Source organism: Pan paniscus, chromosome 17 (genome assembly GCF_029289425.2).
Source record: "Pan paniscus chromosome 17, NHGRI_mPanPan1-v2.0_pri, whole genome shotgun sequence".
Classification (NCBI taxonomy): Eukaryota; Metazoa; Chordata; class Mammalia; order Primates; family Hominidae; genus Pan; species Pan paniscus.
In genome coordinates, this window is record NC_073266.2 from 25,567,687 (window position 1) to 25,590,193 (window position 22,507).

The 22,507-nt window shown below is 41.5% G+C and overlaps 1 protein-coding gene across 7 annotated transcripts in view; it reads left to right on the forward strand.

Annotated features, from left to right (window-relative positions):
• The window catches only part of SPIRE1 (spire type actin nucleation factor 1), a 215,264-nt gene that overhangs the window by 183,894 nt on the left and 8,863 nt on the right, over positions 1-22,507 (forward strand). For 5 of the 7 annotated variants that reach the window (XM_034944069.3, XM_034944070.3, XM_055102545.1 and 2 more), the window contains 2 exons: positions 12,879-12,969; positions 14,351-14,493. In XM_034944069.3, coding sequence (XP_034799960.1) covers positions 12,879-12,969; positions 14,351-14,493 — 234 coding nt within the window. Of the gene's footprint in view, positions 1-12,878; positions 12,970-14,350; positions 14,494-17,928; positions 18,103-22,507 lie in introns of all 7 variants that reach the window. The other 2 variants (XM_034944067.3, XM_034944068.3) reach the window with 1 other exon arrangement.

Sequence of the window (22,507 nt, forward strand, 5' to 3'; positions counted from 1 at the left end):
TCAGCTTGGTGCTTAGCTGTGTCTGCGGTCTGCCCCTCACGTCCTTGTCAGAGTCAGCGTGGCCTCGCTTTGTCTTAGAAGTCTCCCGGATACCACTAGCCTGCCAGGACCCCTTCTCTGTGATTCTATCATAACCCACTCATCCCTCTGTTTCACTGGAACACTTTAACACCCTGTCATGTAATTATTCACTTATTTCTCTGTCCCACCAGAGTACATGTTCCCTGAGAGGAGGAACCATGCTGAATTTACTTTATATCACCAGTTTCTAACACTCAGTAGACACTCAAATATTTAGATAAATTCATACTAACCTATAAGAACAGTGATTTACATTTTAAAAGCATCTAGCTCAGATATCTAGACAGAGCTCCAATTCGGTAGCCACTCCCACATGTGGCTATTTAAATTTAAGTTATTAAAATTAAATAAATGAAGAACTCAGTTTCTCAGTCATGGCACTCAAGGGCCCAGGAACCTCTGTGACCACGGCTACACAGATCACAGTCCCTTCACAGAGTTTGGTTGGGTGGCACCAATCTGCAGCTGCCAGGAACTACCTTCGTGCACCCCCACAGGCCTACTTTTAACTCCTTTTCTAGTCCTCTTTCATCACCTCATGAGGCAACACTACACAGCAAGGCATGATCAGATAAATTTGCAGCCTCTGTAACCTTCTTTGTGGTCCTCTTTTTGAAGACAGAGTGGTAATGCCCCAAATCCAAATCTTGAGATGATTTGCTAGACACACTCTTCTTAATCAAAGAGAGGCCATTTTCATCAGTTAGAACATGAAGCAAGCAATAAATTGCCGAAAAAAGAAATGTGAGATCTGGATTCCAGCTACCTCTGACTTTTGTCACTAGCTACTGGTTTAAACCCGGATGAATCATAGTTCTTAAGTCAGTGGTGGTAGAAATCTCAAAGATTTATGGAACAGAGTGAATGATCTTAGACAAGGGTATGGAAATAAGCGTATTCCTCTCTTCCTCTTCAATCTAAAATTGATGTTTTTAAGTATAAGGGAAGAGCAAAGGTATTAAATGTGGGAATGCCTTATGTTCCTTTTTAAATATATACATAATTCCTTTTTAATATATATTATATATATATTTAGAAGTTTTGAAATTCTTTTATATATATTTGAAATTCTTTTATATATATGTATATATATGTGTGTGTATATATATGTGTATATATGTGTGTGTGTGTGTGTGTGTATATATATATATATATATACATATATATATATATATATATTTTTTTTTTTTTTTTTTTGGAGACAGAGTCTCGCTCTGCCAGCCAGGCTGTAGCACAATGGCCCAATCTCTGCTCACTGCAAACTCGACCTCCCAGGTTCAAGCGATTCTCCTGTCTGAGCCTCCCGAGTAACTGGGATTACAGGTGCCTGCCACCATGCCCAGCTAATTTTTTTATATTTTTATTAGAGATGGGGTTTCACCATGTTGGCCAGGCTGGTCTCAAACTCCTGACCTCAAGTGATCCACCTGCCTCAGCCTCCCAAAGAGCTGGGATTACAGGCGTGAGCCACCACGCCCAGCCGAAAACTTCTAAATGTATTCATATGTTAACATTTAGAAAACACAGATAAACCAAAGTCTTTATTTTTAATCAACTGTTTCAAGTTTTGGGTTTGTATTAATCAAAGTTTTAATAAACTTTCTATTGATGAGACAGTAGTTCTCTTTAATAGTGGTAGATGAATTGTGTTTATTCTAAAACACTATTAACATTAGCTAATTTCAGATCATCAACTGGTTAAAGCCAGCTCAGAAGAAGGTCTGTTGTAAAGCCATTTAATGAACTGACATTTATATAGACATGAATGAACACCTGGAAACTCAAACTGTGTTTCCTTACAGTGTGAATTAGTAAAGACAATTCTCCATGTGGCACCTGCCCTAGGCCCGCTCAGGGTGTACGGACTGGGTGCTGGAATGGACACTTGATCTTGCTGGCCATCAGCGTATTCTCCCTTTGATGAGAGGAGCTGATTCTGTGATCTCTAGGTCTCTTCCAGTTCCAAAACGTGGTAGTTTTGCTCCAGAAGCATGAAACTGGAAAAGATGTTGAGGAATTCTATCTATTCCTAAACCAAGATTGACTTACCTCTGGTCATATTTGCTGTCTTACAAATGGCCACAAATACAGAGACTGTTAAATACATCCCATGTCACATTACAGGGTTTTTTTTTCGTTCACATTTTATAGTAATTTTTTGTTCCCTACTTTTTAGTGCATTTTTAAACTCTTCTCCTATTCTTTTCACCAACTTCTTTTTTTCTTCCAGTACCACTCCATTTTTTCCATTCAAATATTTATTGAATGCCTTCAGTAAGTACTGCAGGTACAGACAGAAATATGATGGTCTCTGCCCTTCTGTTGTTTATAATTTAAATAGAATATAAAAAACATACCTAAGAATCATTCCAAGTGCTTAGTGAGCTCAGTGTCTTAGGGTATGTAGAATGTGACTGGACACTACAGAAGTCCAGAGACGGCAGAGGTCAGTTCAGTGAGTCAGTAAACACCACAGGGACTGAAAAGGCTGGAGAAGCCACGTGGAAGAGTAGTAGGATATAGGTTTTAGAATGAGTATAAAAGACAGCAGAGGGCTTTCCATTTTGTTGTGAGATGTGAGCCGGGCTGTGCCACAGCATGTTGATGTATTTCTTCCGTGCCTTCCCAAGAGCAGAAATGCAGTCTTACTCAAACCTCTGCTCCTTACTGCATGTCTGGCATCTAGTGACTCTGCTGACTTGTCTAGTGAATTCCTGGCTGACGTTGCACCATGAGCAAAGACCAAGTGAAGACTCAGGGCTGTAGAAGACAGTAGAGAACAAATAAAGGGCAGTCTCAAAAAGGTTGACTTTATTCTTTTTCTTCCTGCCTCTCAGTTGTATCACCTACTTCCCCATTTTCCCTCTCCTCCTCAAATTTAATGGCTGGCTTCCGAACATGGTTTTTTGGGGTTTTTTTTGAGATGGAGCCTCACTACATTGCCAAGGCTGGAACACAGTGGAGCGACCTCAGCTCACTGCATCCTCCGACTCCCGGGTTCAAGCAATTCTGCTTCAGCCTCCCAAGTAGCTGGGATTACAGGTGCCCACCACCACACTCAGCTAGTTTTTGTAATATTAGTAGAGATAGGGTTTCACCATGTTGGCCAGACTGGTTTCGAACTTCTGACCTCAGGTGATCTGCCCACCTCAGCCTCCCAAAGTGCTGGGATTACAAGCATGAGCCACCACACCTGGGCCCAAACATGTTTTTAAGTGCCAAAACTTTTTCTTGACACCAGACTTACACAGAAGTACAGTGTCAATCAGCTGGAAATGGAGATGGGGACTAGAGCCTTCCCCACCCACCACCACCCACCCTTCCCATCCTTCAGGGCCTCCTGAAGGCCTCATAGAGCAATGTGAAATTTCTTTTCCATTCCAAGAGGGAGTGGCCCACTGCTGAGTCAGTACTCAGCGGGCACTGAACTCACCAGTGGAGTCCACCTGCCTCTGCTGCCCCTTGCATGAGCCTCTTTGTCCACCCTCTGTAATGAAGCCCACAGAACAATTGAAGGAGACACCAGAATTTCCCCTTGAAGAGGAAGCAGTGACACTTCCAACTGTAAACTGAACACTTTATTCACTCTTGATATAGGAAATGCTGTCACGTGTATGTAAATTTCACCTGTTAACTTATCAGGACTCATTCTAGCAATGTTTTTGTTTTTTGTGGGGTTTTTTTGGTTTCTTTGTTTTACATTTTAATAAATGCTTTCTAGCCACCATAATATCTACTATATGGTAAACTCTGTATATATACGTGATCTTATTTAATCTCCTTTTCCATAGAGACTCTATATTCTTTTAAGAGATACCTTCCACCATTCCACAATATCAGCTGTGCTCCCCTGCAGAGTTTTCATTTGATGACATCCACCAGAAACTTCTTACCACACATTGCTGTCTTTGGGGGTTAACTTAAATGTGGGTCCAAATTATCACACAGAACAGTTTACTGCTTAAATAACCCTTATTTAGTTCTGAATTTCTTTGTAATCAGTTAATATATTATTGTAGATCAAATACTCATGAAATTAGAATGATGTTAATTATTTACATTATCAATTACAAACTCAACTGTTTTATATAAAAAGAAAAAACTCCTTAATTCTTTTAAGAACAAAGACACTGACTTGCTTTTTAATTAACAAAATATGAGCAATTTCCATTTGATTAAATGTCCTTTTCCAACATGATGCCTGATAGCTGTGTGGTATTCCACAGTAATAACCTACTGTATTTTATTTACTCAGTCCTCTATTTTTTAAGATTTAGGCTGTTTCCAGTTTTCTACCATTATAAAGAGCAACACTATTGTGAACATTATGTTTTTGCTTTCATTTTCCAGTTTTCTACCATTATTAAGAGCAACACTATGTGAACATTGTTATATTTTTGCTTTTGTTTCTTTCTCAATTTTTTTTTTGCCAGAACTGAATTTTCTGGGTGAAAGAATGCACATTTGTGTAGCTTTTGATACATACTGCTAAGTGCCTTAAAGAAAGCTATAATGAGCCAGGTGGGTGGCTCACAGCTATAATCCCAGCACTCTGGGAGGCCAGGCCAGTCAGATAGCTCGAGATCAGGAGTTTGAGGCCAGCCTGAGCAACATAGCAAGACCCCCATCTCTACAAAAATTTGGCTGGGTGTGGTGGCTCACTCCTGTAATCCCAGTACTTTGGGAGGCCAAGGTGAGTGGATCACTTGAGTTCAGAAGTTTAAGACCAGCCTGGCCAACATGGCAAAACCCCATCTCTACTAAAAATACAAAAAATAGCCAGGCTTTGTGATGCATGCCTGTAATCCCAGCTACTTGGGAGACTGAGGCAGGAGAATTGCTTGAACCCAGGAGGTGGAGGTTGCAGTGAGCCAAGATCACGCCACTGCACTCCAGCCTGGGCGACAGAGTGAGACTTCATTTGGTGCACACCTGTAGTCCTAGCTACTGGAAGGCTGAGGCAGAAGGATCACTTGAGCCCAGGAGTTCAAGGCTGTGGTGAGCTATAATCATTGCCACTGCACTCCAGCCTGGGTGACAGAGCAAGTCCCCCCCCCAAAAAAAAGACCAACCACAGTGACTCACACCTGTAATCCCAGCACTTTGAGAGGCTGAGGCAGGTGGATCACTTGAGCCCAGGAGTTCAAGACCAGCCTGGGCAACATGGCAAAACCCCACTTTTACTAAAAATACAAGAACTTAGTCTGGCATGGTGGCATATCCCTGTAATCGCAGCTACTTGGGAGGCTGAGGTGGGAGGATCACCTAAGCCCAGGAGGTCAAGGCTGCAGTGAGCTGTGATTGTACCACTACACTCCAGCCTGGGTGGTGGAGTGAGACCCTGTCTCAAAAAAAAAAAAAAAAAAAAGCACGGGGCATGGTGTCGCTATAATGGTTATTTTGTATTGAGCTAACCCTGTTAGACTTTCATTGTTGCTGGGGTTTTTAGTTGTTTGTTTTTATTTTTTTATAGAGACAGGGGTCTTGAACTCCCAGTCTCAAGCATTCCTCTTGCCTCGGCCTCCCAAAGTGCTAGGATTACAGGCATGAGCCACCATGCCCAGCCTCTGTTAGACTTTAGATATAAATCAGTTTGTCTTCACAAAGACCATAGATAGCAGCTATGATCCTTGTATAAAATATAAGAAAACTGGCCATGCACAATGGCTCACACCTATAATCCCAGCACTTTGGGAGGCCAAGGTGGGCAGATCACTTGAGGTCAGGAGTTGAAGACTAGCCTGGCCAACATGGCAAAACCCCATCTCTACTAAAAAGAGAAAAATTAGCCCGGTGTGGTGGTGCACACCTGTAATCCCAGCTACTCGGGAGGCTGAGGCATGGGAATCACTTGAACTCCAGAGGCGGAGGTTGCAGTGAGCCGAGATTGTGTCATTGCACTCCAACAGGGGTGACAGAGCAAGACTCTCTCCAAAAAAAGAAGAAGAAGATAAGAAAACAGGCACATGAAATGGTTGCCTAGGTTCAAAGAGTTAGTAAATGATAAAGTTAGATTTGAAACCCAAGTCTGTCTAACTCTGAAGTCCATGTATCTCATGAACTTGCTAGTATTCTCACGCTACATGAGAATGCCTGAATTAAAGAAAAGAACAAAGGCTGGGCATGGTGGCTCACGCCTGTAATCCCAGCACTGGGAGGCCGAGGCGGACGGATCACTTAAGGCCAGAAGTTCAAGACCAGCCTGGCCAACATAGTGAAACCCCATCTGTACTAAAAATACAAAAATTAGCTAGGCATGGTGGTGCATGGTTGTAATCCCAGCTATTTGGGAGGCTGAGACATGAGAATCTCTTGAAGAGCAAGACTCTAGTGTCCAAAAAAAAAAAAAAAAAAAGAAACCAGTATTTTTTTAACTGGAAGGGGCCTTAGAAATTTTGTCCAGCATCATTATTTTTCAGTGAGAAAACTGAGCCCCTAGCCAGGTAGAAACTGAGTTAGAAAAGCCATACAGTGTTTTAGTCACAGATCCCCTATAAAATTAGACCCCCACACCCAGACCTTCTTTCCATTACTCTTTTTTTCAGTTCCTGGAAACCTAACTTCAGTGTCTCTTGTTATCTTTAATAACCTTTGCTAGCCTATCTTGGTAACTTTTTTTTTTTTTTTTTTTTTTACTGAAAGATGAGTTTTGATTGTAGCCATGTCAAAGCTTCCAGTAGGAAAGCTAAGCAAAGGAGCTGTGTCTGAGCCCTGCTTGAACCTCTTTTCAGGAGGAGGAAGATTTCCATTCCTGTTAAGTGAGTTACGTGCCCAGACTGGCCCCTGAAACTATACTCTGGCAGTATTCGGCACCAGTGAGCCCTGGAGCAAAGCAGCAGTGCAAGAGGCTTTCCTGCAGCCATGGTTCTGAGCTAGAGAAGCCCTAACTCAGTGAGGATCAGCCAGCCTCTGAGATCAGACAAAAAACACAAGCAGATTTCGGGAAGCAGTCCAGGCAGTAGAAGAGACTGATGTTCTAGAAATGTCAGAGACCCGTCAGAATTCCCCAGATAAGCAAAAAGTGATTAGGCAGTTGGAATAGACATGAGAGGGTACGCAGCAAACAGGAGTCTGTACATGCACATGCATGTACCCACGCATATGCACACACGTGTGTACTCACACACCCTTCTCTCAGGAGACCTGACTGTTAACAGTTCCCTGGCTCTCCTTCTGAGTGTCTAAGTTACCCAAGATATGCTAGCAGAGGTTAGTGTGATTCCTCTGGGGCAAGAACTAATCCTGGAGAAGATTCGTTTTAAGCAATCAGAAAATTGTGTGCAGCTGCCTGTTGTGGGTATTCAGGGACAGTGGGCCATTAACACTTCTGGGGGAGCAACGTAAAATTTAAAACAATTCTTTATATCTGTAACATTTCAGTATATTGTATGTGCATTGGGTAATCAAGGTACATCAGATGCTAATGTCAAACCTTAGTTATTTCCTTCTTGCAAAAGCATTTTTAAAAAATTAATATACTGGCCACACATGGTGGCCAGTATAAGATTATGCCTGTAATCCTAGTACTTTCGGAGGCCAAGGTGGGAGGATCACTTGAGGCTAAGGAGTTCGAGACCAGCCTGGGCAACATAGTGAGACCCCGTCTCTACAACAAATGTTTTTTTTAAAGTTAGCTGGGCATGGTGGCACATGTCTGTAGTCCCAGCTACTTGGAAGGTTGAGATGGGAAGATCACTTAAGCCCTGGAGGTCAAGGCTGCAGTGAGCCATGATTGCACCACTGCACTCCAGCCTGGGCAACAGAGTGAGAACCTGTCTCTAATTAACTAGTTAATTAATGAACATAAAAAATGAATATGTTATGTGGTTTTCTTATGTTATTTTTAAATCTTGAGTATATGCTTTTTAAATAGAGAATGCACCCTCTGAGTGCCAAAATCTAGTACTCCAAATGTGCTTACTTTTGCCTCAGTTGCATCTATAAGAGTCTCATGAGACCTCGTAAAGTGTATATGTGTATATATATAATTATATTATATATAATATATAAATATATTTATATAAATATATTTATATAAATTATACAAATTATATATAAGTTATATATAATATATAAATTATATGTAAATAATATATATAAATTATATATAAATAATTATATTTATATAAATATAAATAAATATATATATAAATAATATATACTATATATAATATATATAATTTATATATATAAAGAGTAAGCATGAAATAAAAGCATTCAGCATTATTAGGATTTAAAAAAATCAGAATGTGGCTGGGCGTAGTGGCTCACATCTATAAACCCAGCACTTTGGGAGGCCAAGGCGGGAGGATCACTTGAGGTCAGGAGTTTGAGACCAGGCTGGCCAACATGGCAAAACCCCATCTTTACTAAAAATATATATATAAATTAGCCAGGCATGGTGGCACTTGCCAATAATCCCAGCTACTCGGGAGGCTGAGGCAGGAGAATCGCTTGAACCCAAGAGGCGGAAATTGCAGTGATCTGAGATCACACCACTGCACTCCAGCCTGGGTGAATGAGCAAGACTCAGTCTCAAAATAATAATAATAAATAAAAAGATTTTAAAAATCAAAATGTTACCTTTAAATTCACCTAAACTGAAATGTTAATTCCCCTAGAACCATATCTGCAAATTTTTAGTGTTACTTTAAAACGGAGATTCAGGAAAGACTTTCTTAGACTTTTATTTTCGAGACAGGGTCTCGCTCTGTCACTCAGGCTACAGGGCAGTGGTGTGAACACAGCTCATTGCAGCCTCGACTTCTTGGTCTCAGGGGATTCTCCTGCCTCAGCCTCCCAAGTAGCTAGGACCATAGGTGTGCACCACCACACCTGGCTATTATTTTCTTATTATTTTTTGTAGAGACAAACTCTCACCATGTTCCTTAGGCTAGTCTCAAACTCCCTGGCTTAAGCGATCCTCTGGTCTCAGCCTACCAAAGTGCTGGGAATGCAGGGGTGAGCTACCATGCCTGGCAGGAAAGACACTTAGTTTTGATTTACATTTTTGAACTGGAGAGGACTATAAAGAATATTCCACCCAACCACATTTTCTAGATAAAAAAGATTCTGAGAAATGCTGAGTTATGCACCCAGGTTCTTCTGACTGATTAGAGTGGAACTGGCTCATTTGGGCATAGTGAAGCCTCTCGATTAAGTTGCTTTGCTTCTTCAAAGGATTTTCAGGACTATCAGACATTGAGTAGTCATTTTAAAGATCAGATGCAGTGGTGGAAAAATCCAACTTGGAGGTTTCATAGGACGTCACTGAGAATAAAGTCTGAATGAGAGAAAAGAGCCCCTTCCAGCAAAGCTTCCCTCCACTGCTCTCCATGTTTTGGAGCTCAACATGTACGTAAAAGGGACATGAAATATAAAGGAAACATGAGAGGACCACATCGCATGTACAGCTAGATGTTGCCATTCTTTGAGCTGAGTGGAAGTGTGGCCAGTGCTGGGCTGCAGTAGTGTGCTCCGGCTCCACCTCTTCAGATACAGATGATTGTGCTTCCTCATGTTTTCAGTTTTCTTTAGAATTTTAACATCTGTGGTCATAAAATTATTGATCTTTTTAATTTGCTTATAAAAGACTTCATTCTGACCTATTTGCTTATTTATGGAGCCACTTTTTCTCAGAGATAGTTTTCTTACAGAATTAAGTATGATATTTTCATTATACAGAATTTAACTCTAACTGGTTTCCACCCTGGAGTAAAGAAACGTGATCTAATTCTCCCTTAACACTAACAAAGGTAACAATGTGTAAAATTAGACTTTAAAAATATTTCTTTTTTTTTTTCCTTTTGAGATGGAGTTTCACTCTTCTTGCCCAGGCTGGAGTGCAGTGGCATGATCTCAGCTCACTGCAACCTCCACCTCCCGGGTTCAAGTGATTCTCATGCCTCAGCCTCCTGAGTAGCTGGGATTACTGGCACATGCCACCACACCCAGCTTATTTTGTATTTTTAGTAGAGACAGAGTTTCTCCATGTTGATCAGGCTGGTCTCCAGCTCCAGACCTCGTGATCCGCCCACCTCAGCCTCCCAAAGTGCTGGGATTACAGGCGTGAACCACTGTGCCCAGCCGACTTTAAAAATATTTCTAGCGAAGGTGAGCTGAAGTACACGTGTGAGGCACAGGGATGGTTTCTGCTGTTTTAATCAGGGTAGCAGATAATTATTTGGGAAGTATTGTGTATGACTCCTCAGCAGATAATTATCTGGGAAGTACTGTATATGACTCCTTTGTTCCTTTTCTAAGAGACACTCTCTGCTTTTATTTCTTGTCTGACCTTCTGTAAACAGAAAAAGATTGTTCTAATTGCATGCTAGGTTTTTTGGAGATTACTATGACTGACCTACATCGTATCTGGGATAGAGGCTTTGCTTACAGTGCTTGATTTGGTGTTCATGATAAGTCCCAAAAGTGTGGAGGTCACTATTTAAACCTTTTTTGGGTTTTTTGGTTTTTGTTTTTTGAGACAGAGTCTTGCTCTGTCGCCCAGGCTGGAGTGCAGTGGCACGATCCTGGCTCACTGCAACCTCCACCTCCCGGGTTCAAGTGATTCTCATGCCTCAGCCTCCCAAGTAGCTGGGATTACAGGCACCTGCCACCATCCAGCTAATTTTTGTATTTTTAGTAGAGACAGGATTTCACCATGTTGGCCAGGCTGGTCTTGAGCTCCTGACCTCAAGTCATCTGCCTGCCTTGGCCTCCCAAAGTGCTGGGATTACAGGCGTGAGCCACCTTGCCCAGCCTAGCCCTTTTTTGTTTGAACTATGTCGTTTACGTGGCCTTTTTTCCCCCCCTGTTCTTTGACCAGACACTTTGTATTGTAACTTACTTGAAACTAATGATTTCAGCAGTAGGTTTTAGGTGAGGCCAGTTTTTGGTGAACAGCGAATTCTTAAAAGTTACTTTATGCTGGGCTTAATACCTATGTGATGGGTTGATGGGTGCAGCAAACCACCATGGCACACATTTACCTATGTAACAAACCCACACATCCTGCACATGTATCCCAGAACTTAAAGTAAAAGTAAAACAAAAATTTTTTAAATTAAAAAAATTTAAGTCATTTTAGCTAAGAACATCAAAAATTTTTCACTATTTATCTCACATAGTCATGAGTGAATATATTTGCCTAATTTTCTTCCTTTTGTATCTAAAAATGTCTATAGGCTGGACGTGGTGTCTCATGCCTGTAATCCCAGCACTTTGGGAGGCTGAGGCGGGCAGATCATGAGGTCAGGAGTTCAAAACCAGCCTGACCAACATGGTGAAACGCCATCTCTACACACAAAAAAATACAAAAATTAGCCGGGCGTGGTGGCACTCACCTGTAATCCCAGTTACTCAGGAGGCTGAGGCAGGAGAATTGCTTGAGCCCGGGAGGCGGAGGTCGCAGTGAGCTGAGATCATGCCACTGCACTCCAGCCTGGGCAACAGAGTGAGACTCTGTCTCAAAAATATATATATATCTAAAGATACTAAGTAGAAATTACAAGTAAATGTTTATCTCGTATAGTATTTAGTAAATATTTCAGGAATAAATATTATACTTTATTTTTGTTTAGTCTAAAACAAGTTAGGATCTCTTCTCACTGGTAATAAGAATTTTAATTTTATTTGGCACGATGTAGACATTTTTCTTTTTCTTTTTTTTTTCTGAGACGGAGTATCACTCTGTCACCCAGGCTGGAGTGCAGTGATGCGATCTCAGCTCACTACAACCGCTGCCTCCCTGGGTCAAGCAATTCTCCTGCCTCTGCCTCCCAAGTAGCTGGGACTACAGGCGCGTGCCACCACGCCTGGCTCATTTTTATATTTTTAGTAGAGGTGAGGTTTCACCATGCTGGCCAGGCTGATCTCAAACTCCTGACCTCGTGATCTGCCCATCTCGGCCTCCCAAAGTGCTGGGATTATAGGTGCGAGCCACCATACCTGGCCCACAATGTAGACATTTTTCTAGACTCATATGACATTTCATGAAATGTTTATTTTTTCATCCATTCATTCAACAAACACTCATTACTTACTAAGTGATGTGTTTGGTACTGGACATACATCAGTGAACAAGACAGACCCAGCATCTGCTCCCATGAGGCTGACAATGTATTACTTTTATAAATGTATTAAATATTTCCCTAATAATATTAACCACTGTTTTATTGTGTGCCAGGTAATGTGTTAAGCATTTTGAATGCATTACCTCATTTCATCGTTCCAATAACCCTATGGAAAAAGTGATATTAAATACCCTCTTTCACAATGATGAAACTAAGATAAGAAACATGCTCAGGCCAGGTGCAGCGGCTCACACCTGTTACCCCAGCACTTTGGGAGGATCGCTTGAGCTCAAGGCCAGCTGGGCAACATAGGAAGACCCTGTCTCTACAAAAAATTTAAAAATTAGCTGGGTGTGGAAGTGCACACCTGTGATCCTGGCTACTGGAGTCTGAGGTGGGAGGATCACTTGGGCCCAGAAGGTAGACGCTGCAATGGGCCCAGATCACACCACTGCACTGCTACCAGAGCAACAGAGTGAGACCCTGTCTCCAAAAAACAGAAAGAAGCATGCTCAGTTTCACATCACTCTCATCAGGGCAGAGCCAAGGCACAAACCCAGACCTGTCTTGTTTGAAACCCCTTCTAGTTTGTCTTCTGCTTGCCTTGAACCTTTGACATACTTTGGTGCCTCCTGTTAAAATAACTGTTTAATAATAAAATGTTATTACGTAGCACTAGAGCACAAATGTCTAAGAAGTCGATTTCTCCACCTGTACTTTGCTCAGGAAGAAACGCTGCACAAGTCGACCAGCAGCAGCAGCGTGTCTCCCTCTTTCCCTGAAGAGCCAGTCCTGGAGGCCGTGTCCACAAGGAAGAGTGAGTAGTTGTGGTGCTAAGAGCTGTAGTCGGATGTCTTACTACAAAACACACTTGACCTAGAGCAGAGCTCCCAGAGCGCCCTGTGATCATCTGGGGTAGAAAGAACTAACTCAGGCATTTCACTGATCGGGAGATGAAATACTTATTTTCCAAGAGTGGCATCATACCAGGCCTCGGGGTCTTATGACAGAGCAGGCACATGTGTGTTTACGAACAATAGTCATGGGAAATAGTATAAATCAGTTGTGTGTGTAGCGTTCTGTTTTGTTTTGTTTTAGATAGATTACCTCCTTGGCTAAATTTAAACCAGAAGCCCAACACAACCATATTTATTATCACTCCACCTACCACCCACACACACCCATCTCCAAAAACCTGTGTAGATAGTGAAAACACCTTTATAACTCTTTAGGAGATAGATTCTGAACACAGATATCTAAAGTTAAGGGATTTCTAAAGGCTTTTAATAATCCTTTTCATTTATAAGAACATTATGAAGTATTAAAAATTATATATTGGCTTGATTTCTCATACACAAAAATTCTTTAAGTAGTGGTTTTATTATTTACACAGATTATATCAAAAACAGTAGGTACTGACTAGTTATCCACAATTGGATATTATAGGGACCCAATTGAATCACATAATGGATTTCTGTATCTTTTCTTGACTGTGGAAATTATATCTGTGTTTTCCTTTAGTGGTTTCTCATGGTGGGACAGTCTAAATAGATGGATCATATGTAACTTTGTGTTGACTCTCACTTTCCACACCCACTACATTGAAGCAGCTCTACTCTGTAGATAGAGTAGGAGGAAGCACTAAATAAAACTCTGGCACCATAATTTATTTCTAATGTTCTCCTTATGTTTTCAAAATGTGAATCCAGAACCATTCAGACACTAAAGCAGTCTCCTTTTAAACAGTCTTAAAATATTACTAGGCAGAGAAGGACAATGGTACAATATTAACATCAAAGCTGAAGCTTACTTTTTGCAGTTTAAATACAGTTTAATTTAAACCTAAGGACAAAATGTCTTGGTAAACATGTAGAAAGAAGGATTTTCCTTATTTTATCTTTAAAAAGGAGAATGTAAAAAAAGGGTACATTGAGAATTTTGGTATGATTTGGGAATCTTTCTGGCTACACCTAACATTTTTCCTTTTTTCTTGCTATTTCTGTAGCAAGTTTACTTTGCAAAGATTCTTCTATAACAGCCCTCAGAGTCTACTCCTAAGGATTACCATTACCATCTTAAAATATCTCTCCAATGAAATAAATAATTCATCTTTGAATTACAATGTTTGTCACAAATGTCAAAAGGTTTTGTGTTAGAAAATTCACAGTAAGTTTTATTTCATTTGGTTCAATCTTTAGAGCCTCCAAAATTCCTGCCCATATCATCAACACCCCAGCCAGAGAGACGGCAGCCACCCCAGAGACGACATTCCATTGAAAAGGAAACGCCTACTAACGTGAGGCAGTTCCTGCCGCCTTCCAGGCAGAGTTCCCGCTCTCTTGTAAGTACAGGAAAGACTTCGTAGTAACTTAGGGACCAGCTAGAAGACATAGAATCATTAGCTTTCTTATGAAGATGATAAGGAGAAAAAAACTTGCAAAAGTTAGAATGAATTTTGAATAACTTACTTAATAGCTAAAGAAAACAAACAGCCAGGCGTGGTGGCTCGTGCCTATAATCCTAACACTTTGGGAGGCCAAGGTGGGAGGATTACTTGACTCCAGGAGTTCAAGACCAGCCTGAGCAACATTGTGAGATCCCGTCTCTGCAAAAAAAAATAATAATAATTAGCCAGGTGTGGTAGTGCACACCTGTGGCCCCAGCTGCTTAAGAGGATGAGGTGAGAGGATCATTTGTGCCCAGGAGGTTAAGGCTGCAGTGAGCTATGACTACACCATTGCACTCTAGCCTGGGCAGCAGAGTGACACCTTCTCCAAACTCTATCCATAACCTAAACGAAACTTGACCAGTGTTTGTTCATTTTGAGCTCTTTTTTTTTTTCAAGAAAATTTATCAGTGGTTGAAAGTATGGATTATTATTAAAGAAATGCTTTCTTTCTTTCAAAGGCTATTAATCCATTTAAAAATTGTTAAAAATTGACCAAAAAAACTCTTAGCAAAATGACTACAGTAGATGATCTTATTGAGGCAGAAGTACAAGCGAGGGAGAATTTTGATCCATTAATAACTACTGTACATTGTTTTCTAGTATGTTTTGTGATATTTGGGGCCAGTGGTGTCATTTTGGTTGAACTGGTTTATAGTTTTTGCTGTTTTCCAGAGACTTGCAGGTTCTTATAGTGGGTGCTCATTTCTCAGGACAGTGGGCAGCACACAAGGGTTTGCCAGGAGGAATTAGTAGATCTCCCAGCCAACAGAGGTCTCCAAAGACTCTTTTGTAGCGCCACTTGGCTTCTGAAATATTTGTAGGCAAGATGCACAGCTGTAATTAATATTCTACGCACAGTCAAATATCTAATGTGTTTTCAAATATTCATGAATAAAAAATAATAGAATATATTGAATACTAAGTCCATTTTTTAAGGCTGCGATGAATTATTAGAGTTTCAATTAAAGTAATAACAGATGGGAGATAATGCGGTTATTGTGAAGACAGGGATTTTGAACAGAGCTTAGAATGTTAATATTTGGTCATTCATCTCTATTCCAAAACAGTGCAATTAAAGAACTAATGATTTTATGGCGATTCCTGATAGGATTCTTCTAGCTCCAGAATAATCACCAAAACACAGCTATTCGATTAAATATAGCCTTGTCAGTGACTTACCAACAAGAAAACAGAACTCTGACCAGACAGATTCAAATGTAAAAATCTAAAAATTTGTTTTCATGTGAATAAGTTATTGCTTTTACCAAAATATACAGCTATTATCACAACTTTAAAATATGTAAGAGGGGCCAGGCACAGTGGCTCACACCTGTAATCCCAGCACTTTGGGAGGCCAAAGGAGGAGAATTGCCTGAGGCCAGAAGTTTGAGACCAGCCTGGGCAACTTAAGAAATCCCTGTCTGTACAAAATTTTTAATTAAAAACTTAGTTAGATGTGGTGGCGCATGCCCGTAATCCCAGCTACTCAGGATGCTGCAGAGGGAAGATCCCTTGAGCCTAGGAGTTTGATGCCACAGTGAACTAAGAATGTGCCACTCCACCCCAGCGTAGATGACACAGCAAGACCCTGTCTCTAAAAATATATATACACACATATGTGTATGTGTGTGTATATGTGTGTATGTATATACATATGTATGTACATACACATACACACGTATGTATATACACATGTATGTACATACATATACACATGTATGTACATACATATACACATGTATGTACATACATATACACATGTATGTACATACATATACACATGTATGTATATACATATGTGTGTACATACACATGTATATACATACATACACACACATACATGTGTATAGGTAAGAGGGAACTTGTGGTTTTTTTCATAAGTCTAATCATTAGGGTATTCTCTTCTTCACTCAGCTTTTCCTAGAAGCCAGTCTATCATTCAGCTTGTAACTGGCCTTTATGTGATCATACAATGTCATTATTGAGGTTAGACTTAAAGTTTAAAATTAGCAATGTAAAGGAACTATCAGCTTAGCTACAAGGTAGTTTCAGCTTATAATAGAAGTTATGCTGAGACCTTCAGCTGACCCCAAGGGCCCATGACTGTGTCTGTTTCCTGTTAAAGCAGAGCTCTTAGTGTTGCAAGGTCAGGCCGTGCACTGTTTTTTTGTGGAGCAGGAAGGAGAGCAAGATAAACTAACTTGCAATCACTGAGGAAGGTCTCAGTGAGCAGGCAGTGGGAGAGCCGCTCTGCTCAGCACTCAACAGTGGTCAGATTGAGGGCAGGGAGCAGAGTCCACGCAGGCCTCTAAGCACCAGCAGAGACAAAATTAAATGATCTTCCTTGCTAATAGCTTATCTTGGGAAATCCATAAAATCATACCTTGTAGTAATGCCCTATAGCTTGGTAAGTATTGTTTTTATAAGTGTAATTAATTTTTAAATGTAGCTGCATTTTAGAAAACAAAGAATCATTTTGTATTTGTAACTCCTCAACTGAAAATGGCAGGAATGTTTTTATTGTTGATAACTTTTTTTTTTTTTGAGATGGAATTCCGCTCTTGTTGCCCAGGCTGGAGTGCAATGGCTCAATCTCGATTCACCACAACCTCCGCCTCCCGGATTGAAGCGATTCTCCTGCCTCAGTCTCCCAAGTAGTTGGGATTATAGGCATGTGCCACCACACCCGGCTAATTTTGTATACTTAGGAGAGACGGGGTTTCTCCATGTTGATCAGGCTGGTCTCGAACTCCTGACCTCAGGTGATCTGCCCGCCTCGGCCTCCCAAAGTGCTGAGATTACAGGCGTGAGCCACTGTGCCCGGCTGATAATTTTTATTTTTGTTGTATCTCCCTCCCTTTTCTTGTGATGTTTAAAATGTAATTTTTTTCATCATTTGGTCAAATAACCGAGGGCAAGTGCCCATCCAGTCTAAAGGCACCTCGTGTTGGCAGTACCTTCCTGGGGCAGGTGCAAGTGGCTGCCTGGCACATGTCCCCATGCTTTCTCAGGCACAGTAATGAGTTGCCTCTATCCTTCATCACAACAAGCCCCACTGAGGAAACTCAGAGTGTTTGCAGGACCCTAAATTAGAAAAATCCTTGCTGTGTGAACGCTGAGATTCTCCAGGAAGGACTTCGTGGTTTCATCACTGATTTATATGTGTGGATGCAGATGTTCGCACGGACTGTACCAGCCTCATGGTGTTTTTTGTTTTGTTTTCCTTTTGTGATCTGTAATCACTATGTGTAGGTCACTTGTGTTCAGCATTATTTTCTCCTTTTCTTTTCCCCCTGCCATTTTCTTTTTCCCTTATCTGTTGTTCAGGTTCCTAGGATAACCAGTGTATGGCCAAGGACGCCTTTTCGACCACTTTTTTCTACCATACAAACAGCTTCTCTGCTCAGCTCTCATCCTTTTGAAGCAGCCATGTTTGGGGTAGCAGGGGCTATGTATTATCTGTGTGAGAGAGCTTTTACCAGCAGGTGGAAATCCTCAAAGGTTGGCCTCTTTCTGCTGGGTCTGGGATTATTTCATTCTCTGTATCTCTGACGGTGACACCTCAACTGTTGCGCTCTCTGAGAATTAACCGCTTAGATAGCACTTTGCTTCCAATCATTGATTCCACTCTTGTGCAGGATGCACCGATCATGCCGTGGTCTCAGTTGAGGGAAATAACTGGGAAAGGACAACAAACTCAAAATGCAGCATCTGATGAAGGGGACCTGTGGGTGTTTGTCTCCTCGGGTGACCTAATTGTATAGCAGAGTCAGTGCTGCCACCTTTCTCCATGTGCAGCAGGCACTCTGAGCCCGTGGGGTGCATTCCTCCTAGGGCCTCCCCCCACCATCAGAAGAGTATTTGCTCACTCATTCCGTGAGCAGAGCATCCTCCTGCCAGGCCAGGTAGCCATGGTGGACTCCGCCCACCCACAGACACCTGCACAACCAGGGCATGGGCTCAGGAAACCTGTGTGGTCCCATCACCTGTCATGAAGCTGTGTTATGACAACCAGGGTGTTTACGTCACTTCTCTGCAAAGAGAAATTTCAAGTTTCCTTTTTAATGATGTGGCTATTTTAAATAATTCTGCATTATATTTCTGTTTTTTGAGGTTTTTTTACACAGAATAATATATCATTATTTGAACCTTCACAATTCTACGTGAAATAAAAAGCTCTACGACCATATTGAAGCCTCTTCTGCCACCACGTAGCAGGTGCTCAGAGCAGCCTTTGTGCTACAGTAGGCAGGGCCTGGCTCTCTAAAGCCTTGGATTTACTAACCTTGTCCTTGACAGATGACCCCGCAGCTGGTTTCTTTGTTACTCTTTCTTAGTCATCTTGATAAGGAAAGGAGACTCAGTGTAAATAAGACACAACACATTCCTTTCTCTGATCTTTGTCATGAAATGCAGGAAAAATCTCTGTCCTTTTTCCTGTTTTAGATGTGCTCTTGGGCAGCACATGGTCAGGTGCCACGGTGGCTTTTTAACTCCTGTCACTCCTGCCTCTACTGAAGACCTGCTGGCATTTGATTATCAATTCTCCCCAAACAGAGATATCTGAACACTAAGGCCATATACCACTTTAGGCAAAGAAAGGATTCACTTTGAGTTTTGTTTGTTTGTTTTTGTTTTTTTTGAGATGGAGTCTCTCTCTGTCGCTCAGGCTGGAGTGCAGTGGCGCGATCTCGGCTCACTGCAAGCTCCGCCTCCTGGGTTCACGCCATTCTCCTGCCTTAGCCTCCCGAGTAGCTGGGACTCCAGGCATCTGCCACCACACCCGGCTAATTTTTTTTTGTATTTTTAGTAGAGACGGGGTTTCACCATGTTAGCCAGGATGGTCTCCATCTCCTGACCTCGTGATCCGCCCACCTCAGCCTCCCAAAGTGCTGGGATTACAGGCGTGAGCCACTGCGCCTGGCCTTCACTTTGAGTTTTGTAGTTGATTAAGAAGAGTAAACTTAATAGTTGCTGTTTTTATTTAAATTTGCCTCTCTTTGGTTTATTAAAAACTCAAAAAGCAATGGTTATTTTGGGTAATTTTCAAATACTGGTTAATTTATGAAGTTTTTACTAATCATGAACACTGTATAAAAGATGACTGTTCCCAGCCAGGCACAGTGGCTCACGCCTGTAATCCCAGCACTTTGGGAGGCCGAGGCGGGTGGATCATGAGGTCAGGAGATCGAGACCATCCTGGCTAACACAGTGAAACCCCGTCTCTACTAAAAATACAAAAAATTAGCTGGGCTCAGTGGCGGGTGCCTGTCATCCCAGCTACTCAGGAGGCTGAGGCAGGAGAATGGCGTGAACCCTGGAGGTGGAGCTTGCAGTGAGCTGAGATCGCACCACTGCACTCCAGCCTGGGCGAAAGAGCGAGACTCCATCTCAAAAAAAAAAAAAAAGAAAAGAAAAGAAAGGTGACTATTCCCATTTCTCTCTGTGGCACAATAACCAAAATTTTACATTATGCTGTCTAATCTCCGTGCTGCCTAACTGACCCCTTTTGAATGGTAAAATATAGCCAGAATAATCATCCAAAAAAAACTCAACAATTTTAGTGACATGCATGGAAGTAAGTTTAAAGTTTTATAGCACATTGTTGTCTTCATTAAAGCGCTCTAAGATTTAGCTTCCCTTTCCTGAATCTGGGAGTCCCATTGACACATGAGCAAGCAAGGGAACTAGAGGTGCGCTAGTGTGGTTCTTTACCCGGCCACATCTGGCCACTCAAACGGGCCGAACACATGCAGTGGGAGCCCCAGGCAGTGCTGTGGTGGGGAAGGGCTCCCGCTCTAGCTGGGGCCTTGAGTGCCCTCCACATTCCAGAGTGCTAATAGCTCTGCGAGATCTGTGGAAGTTTAATTTGGCTTTGGAGATGTCGAATTAATATTTTTGTAAACTGAAAAAAATAATTAAAACTATTTTAGTAACTATTTATCATTTTCTTTTATGTTGCATTAAAGTTTTGTTGTCCTTGGGAAGTCTCCAAAATTAAAACATTAGCATTTGACTGGATGGAAATTATTTCACTAAAGGGTAATCTGCTTGAAAATTTTTAAAAAAGAACAAGAAAGCAAACAAAAATCTACTATTTTTAAATTACATCTCATGATGGCCAGGCGCGGTTGCTCATGCCTGTGATCCCAGCACTTTGAGAGGCTGAGGCTGGCAGATCACTTGAGGACAGGAGTTCGAGACCAGCCTGGCCAACATGGTGAACCCCCATCTCTACACAAAAATTAGCTAGGTGTGGTGGTGCACACCTGTAATCCCAGCTACTCAGGGGGCTGAGGCACAAGAATCACTTGAACCCGGGAGGCAGAGGTTGCGGGGAGGCAGATGTTGCGGTGAGCCAAGATCATGCCACTGTGCTCCAGCCTGGGTGACAGAGCGAGACCTTGTCTCAAAACGAAAGAAAAACGATTATATCCCATGAAGTACTGGATTTTCATGTGGGTCAAAGCAGTGAGTTGAAAATATGCTTTACTAAGCCCATTTGTGACTCAAGACTGAAGAGAGGGAGGTGCAAGCTGCCAGGTCTGTTGTGCCATGCTAGCGTATCCCTACAAATGAAAAAAATCACCATCTGCCTGAAGGGTTTACAGCCCAGTTATCCACATCATAAAGTCAGTTAAGTTGGTACCATCTGCTGTCTTGCTAGCACACACAATAACAAATCTGGCTATCTGGTTATTTGCTACGTAATAAATCTAGTAGTGTTTACCTGGTTATGTGCTAGATTCCCACATTATTTTGTTGCAGCATAGCCATTTTGTCATATCGTTAGCCATCAGAAGGCATACCCTACTCATACTCATCACTGATGAATAAAAATAATAGCAAAACTTCTGAAATACATTAAAAGCTGAGAAATGCCATCATTCGGATGTATTCAGCCAACACTACTTACTTAGTGCACAGTTTTAATGGCCTAACCCTCAAAAAGGCCGTTTATCGTTCCCACCTAACACTACTCTTTTTCTGAGGATGGAGCAAAACAGAGTAGGTATCAGGCACGCTGATTTAATTCTGTCATCTCTGAAAGTAGTTCCTGTTGAAAGAGAAAACTGTGATCGTTAATTTTTTAAATGCATATTTTAGGCATCTTAGAGCAAATGATATAATCTTTCTGAGTAAACTCATCCCCCTGTCCTCTTATGCTTCTCATGTTAAAAATTCAAATGCAGGATTTTTCCCAAAGCATTTTTAAGCAAATGTAATCTTCCTTAAGTTAGCTTGAACAGAGATGGTTTTGCATTGATTTTTAGTAAGAAGCAGTAGTTCTTCAGACTACTTTTTTAAGTAAAATGCTAATGTTTGACAAGTTTGCAGCCTAGATTGATTTTTGTTTTTCTCTGATTGAAAGACAGAACTGATTGTTAAAACTCCATAAACTGACTGCATTCATAGTCATGTGCTTTCTCACTGGCGTGTTGGATTCCTGAGTGCCTGTGAGCGATGCTGTTGTGTGTGTGTGGGAGTGAATTATAATGTGTTTGTGCTGAGAACATTCAGTTTCAGTGTCACTGCACCACAATGGCCCCTTGCAGCCTGGCAGGGTCCGAATGCACAAGACTGTTCTGTCTTTCTCTGAGATCCACCAATCAAGTGCGGGGCCGGATGGGGAGCGGATGGGTGTGAGGCTCTTATTCAATGAGATCAGTTACATCAACATCTTCCGCAGCTGCTTGTAGGGAAACCATTAACACAAGACAGCCAACATAAATATTTATTATGAAATCTTTTACATTTCTCTAGTCTTTCCAGTGCTGACTATACATTTAGCATTTGTTGAAAGTAACAACAAATCTAGAGAACTGTGGGGCAGCCTGGAGAGACTGCCTTTTGGATATAAATGCTCAAGTAGTTTCGTGTTCCAGTTCCACTCGTACCATTAGGA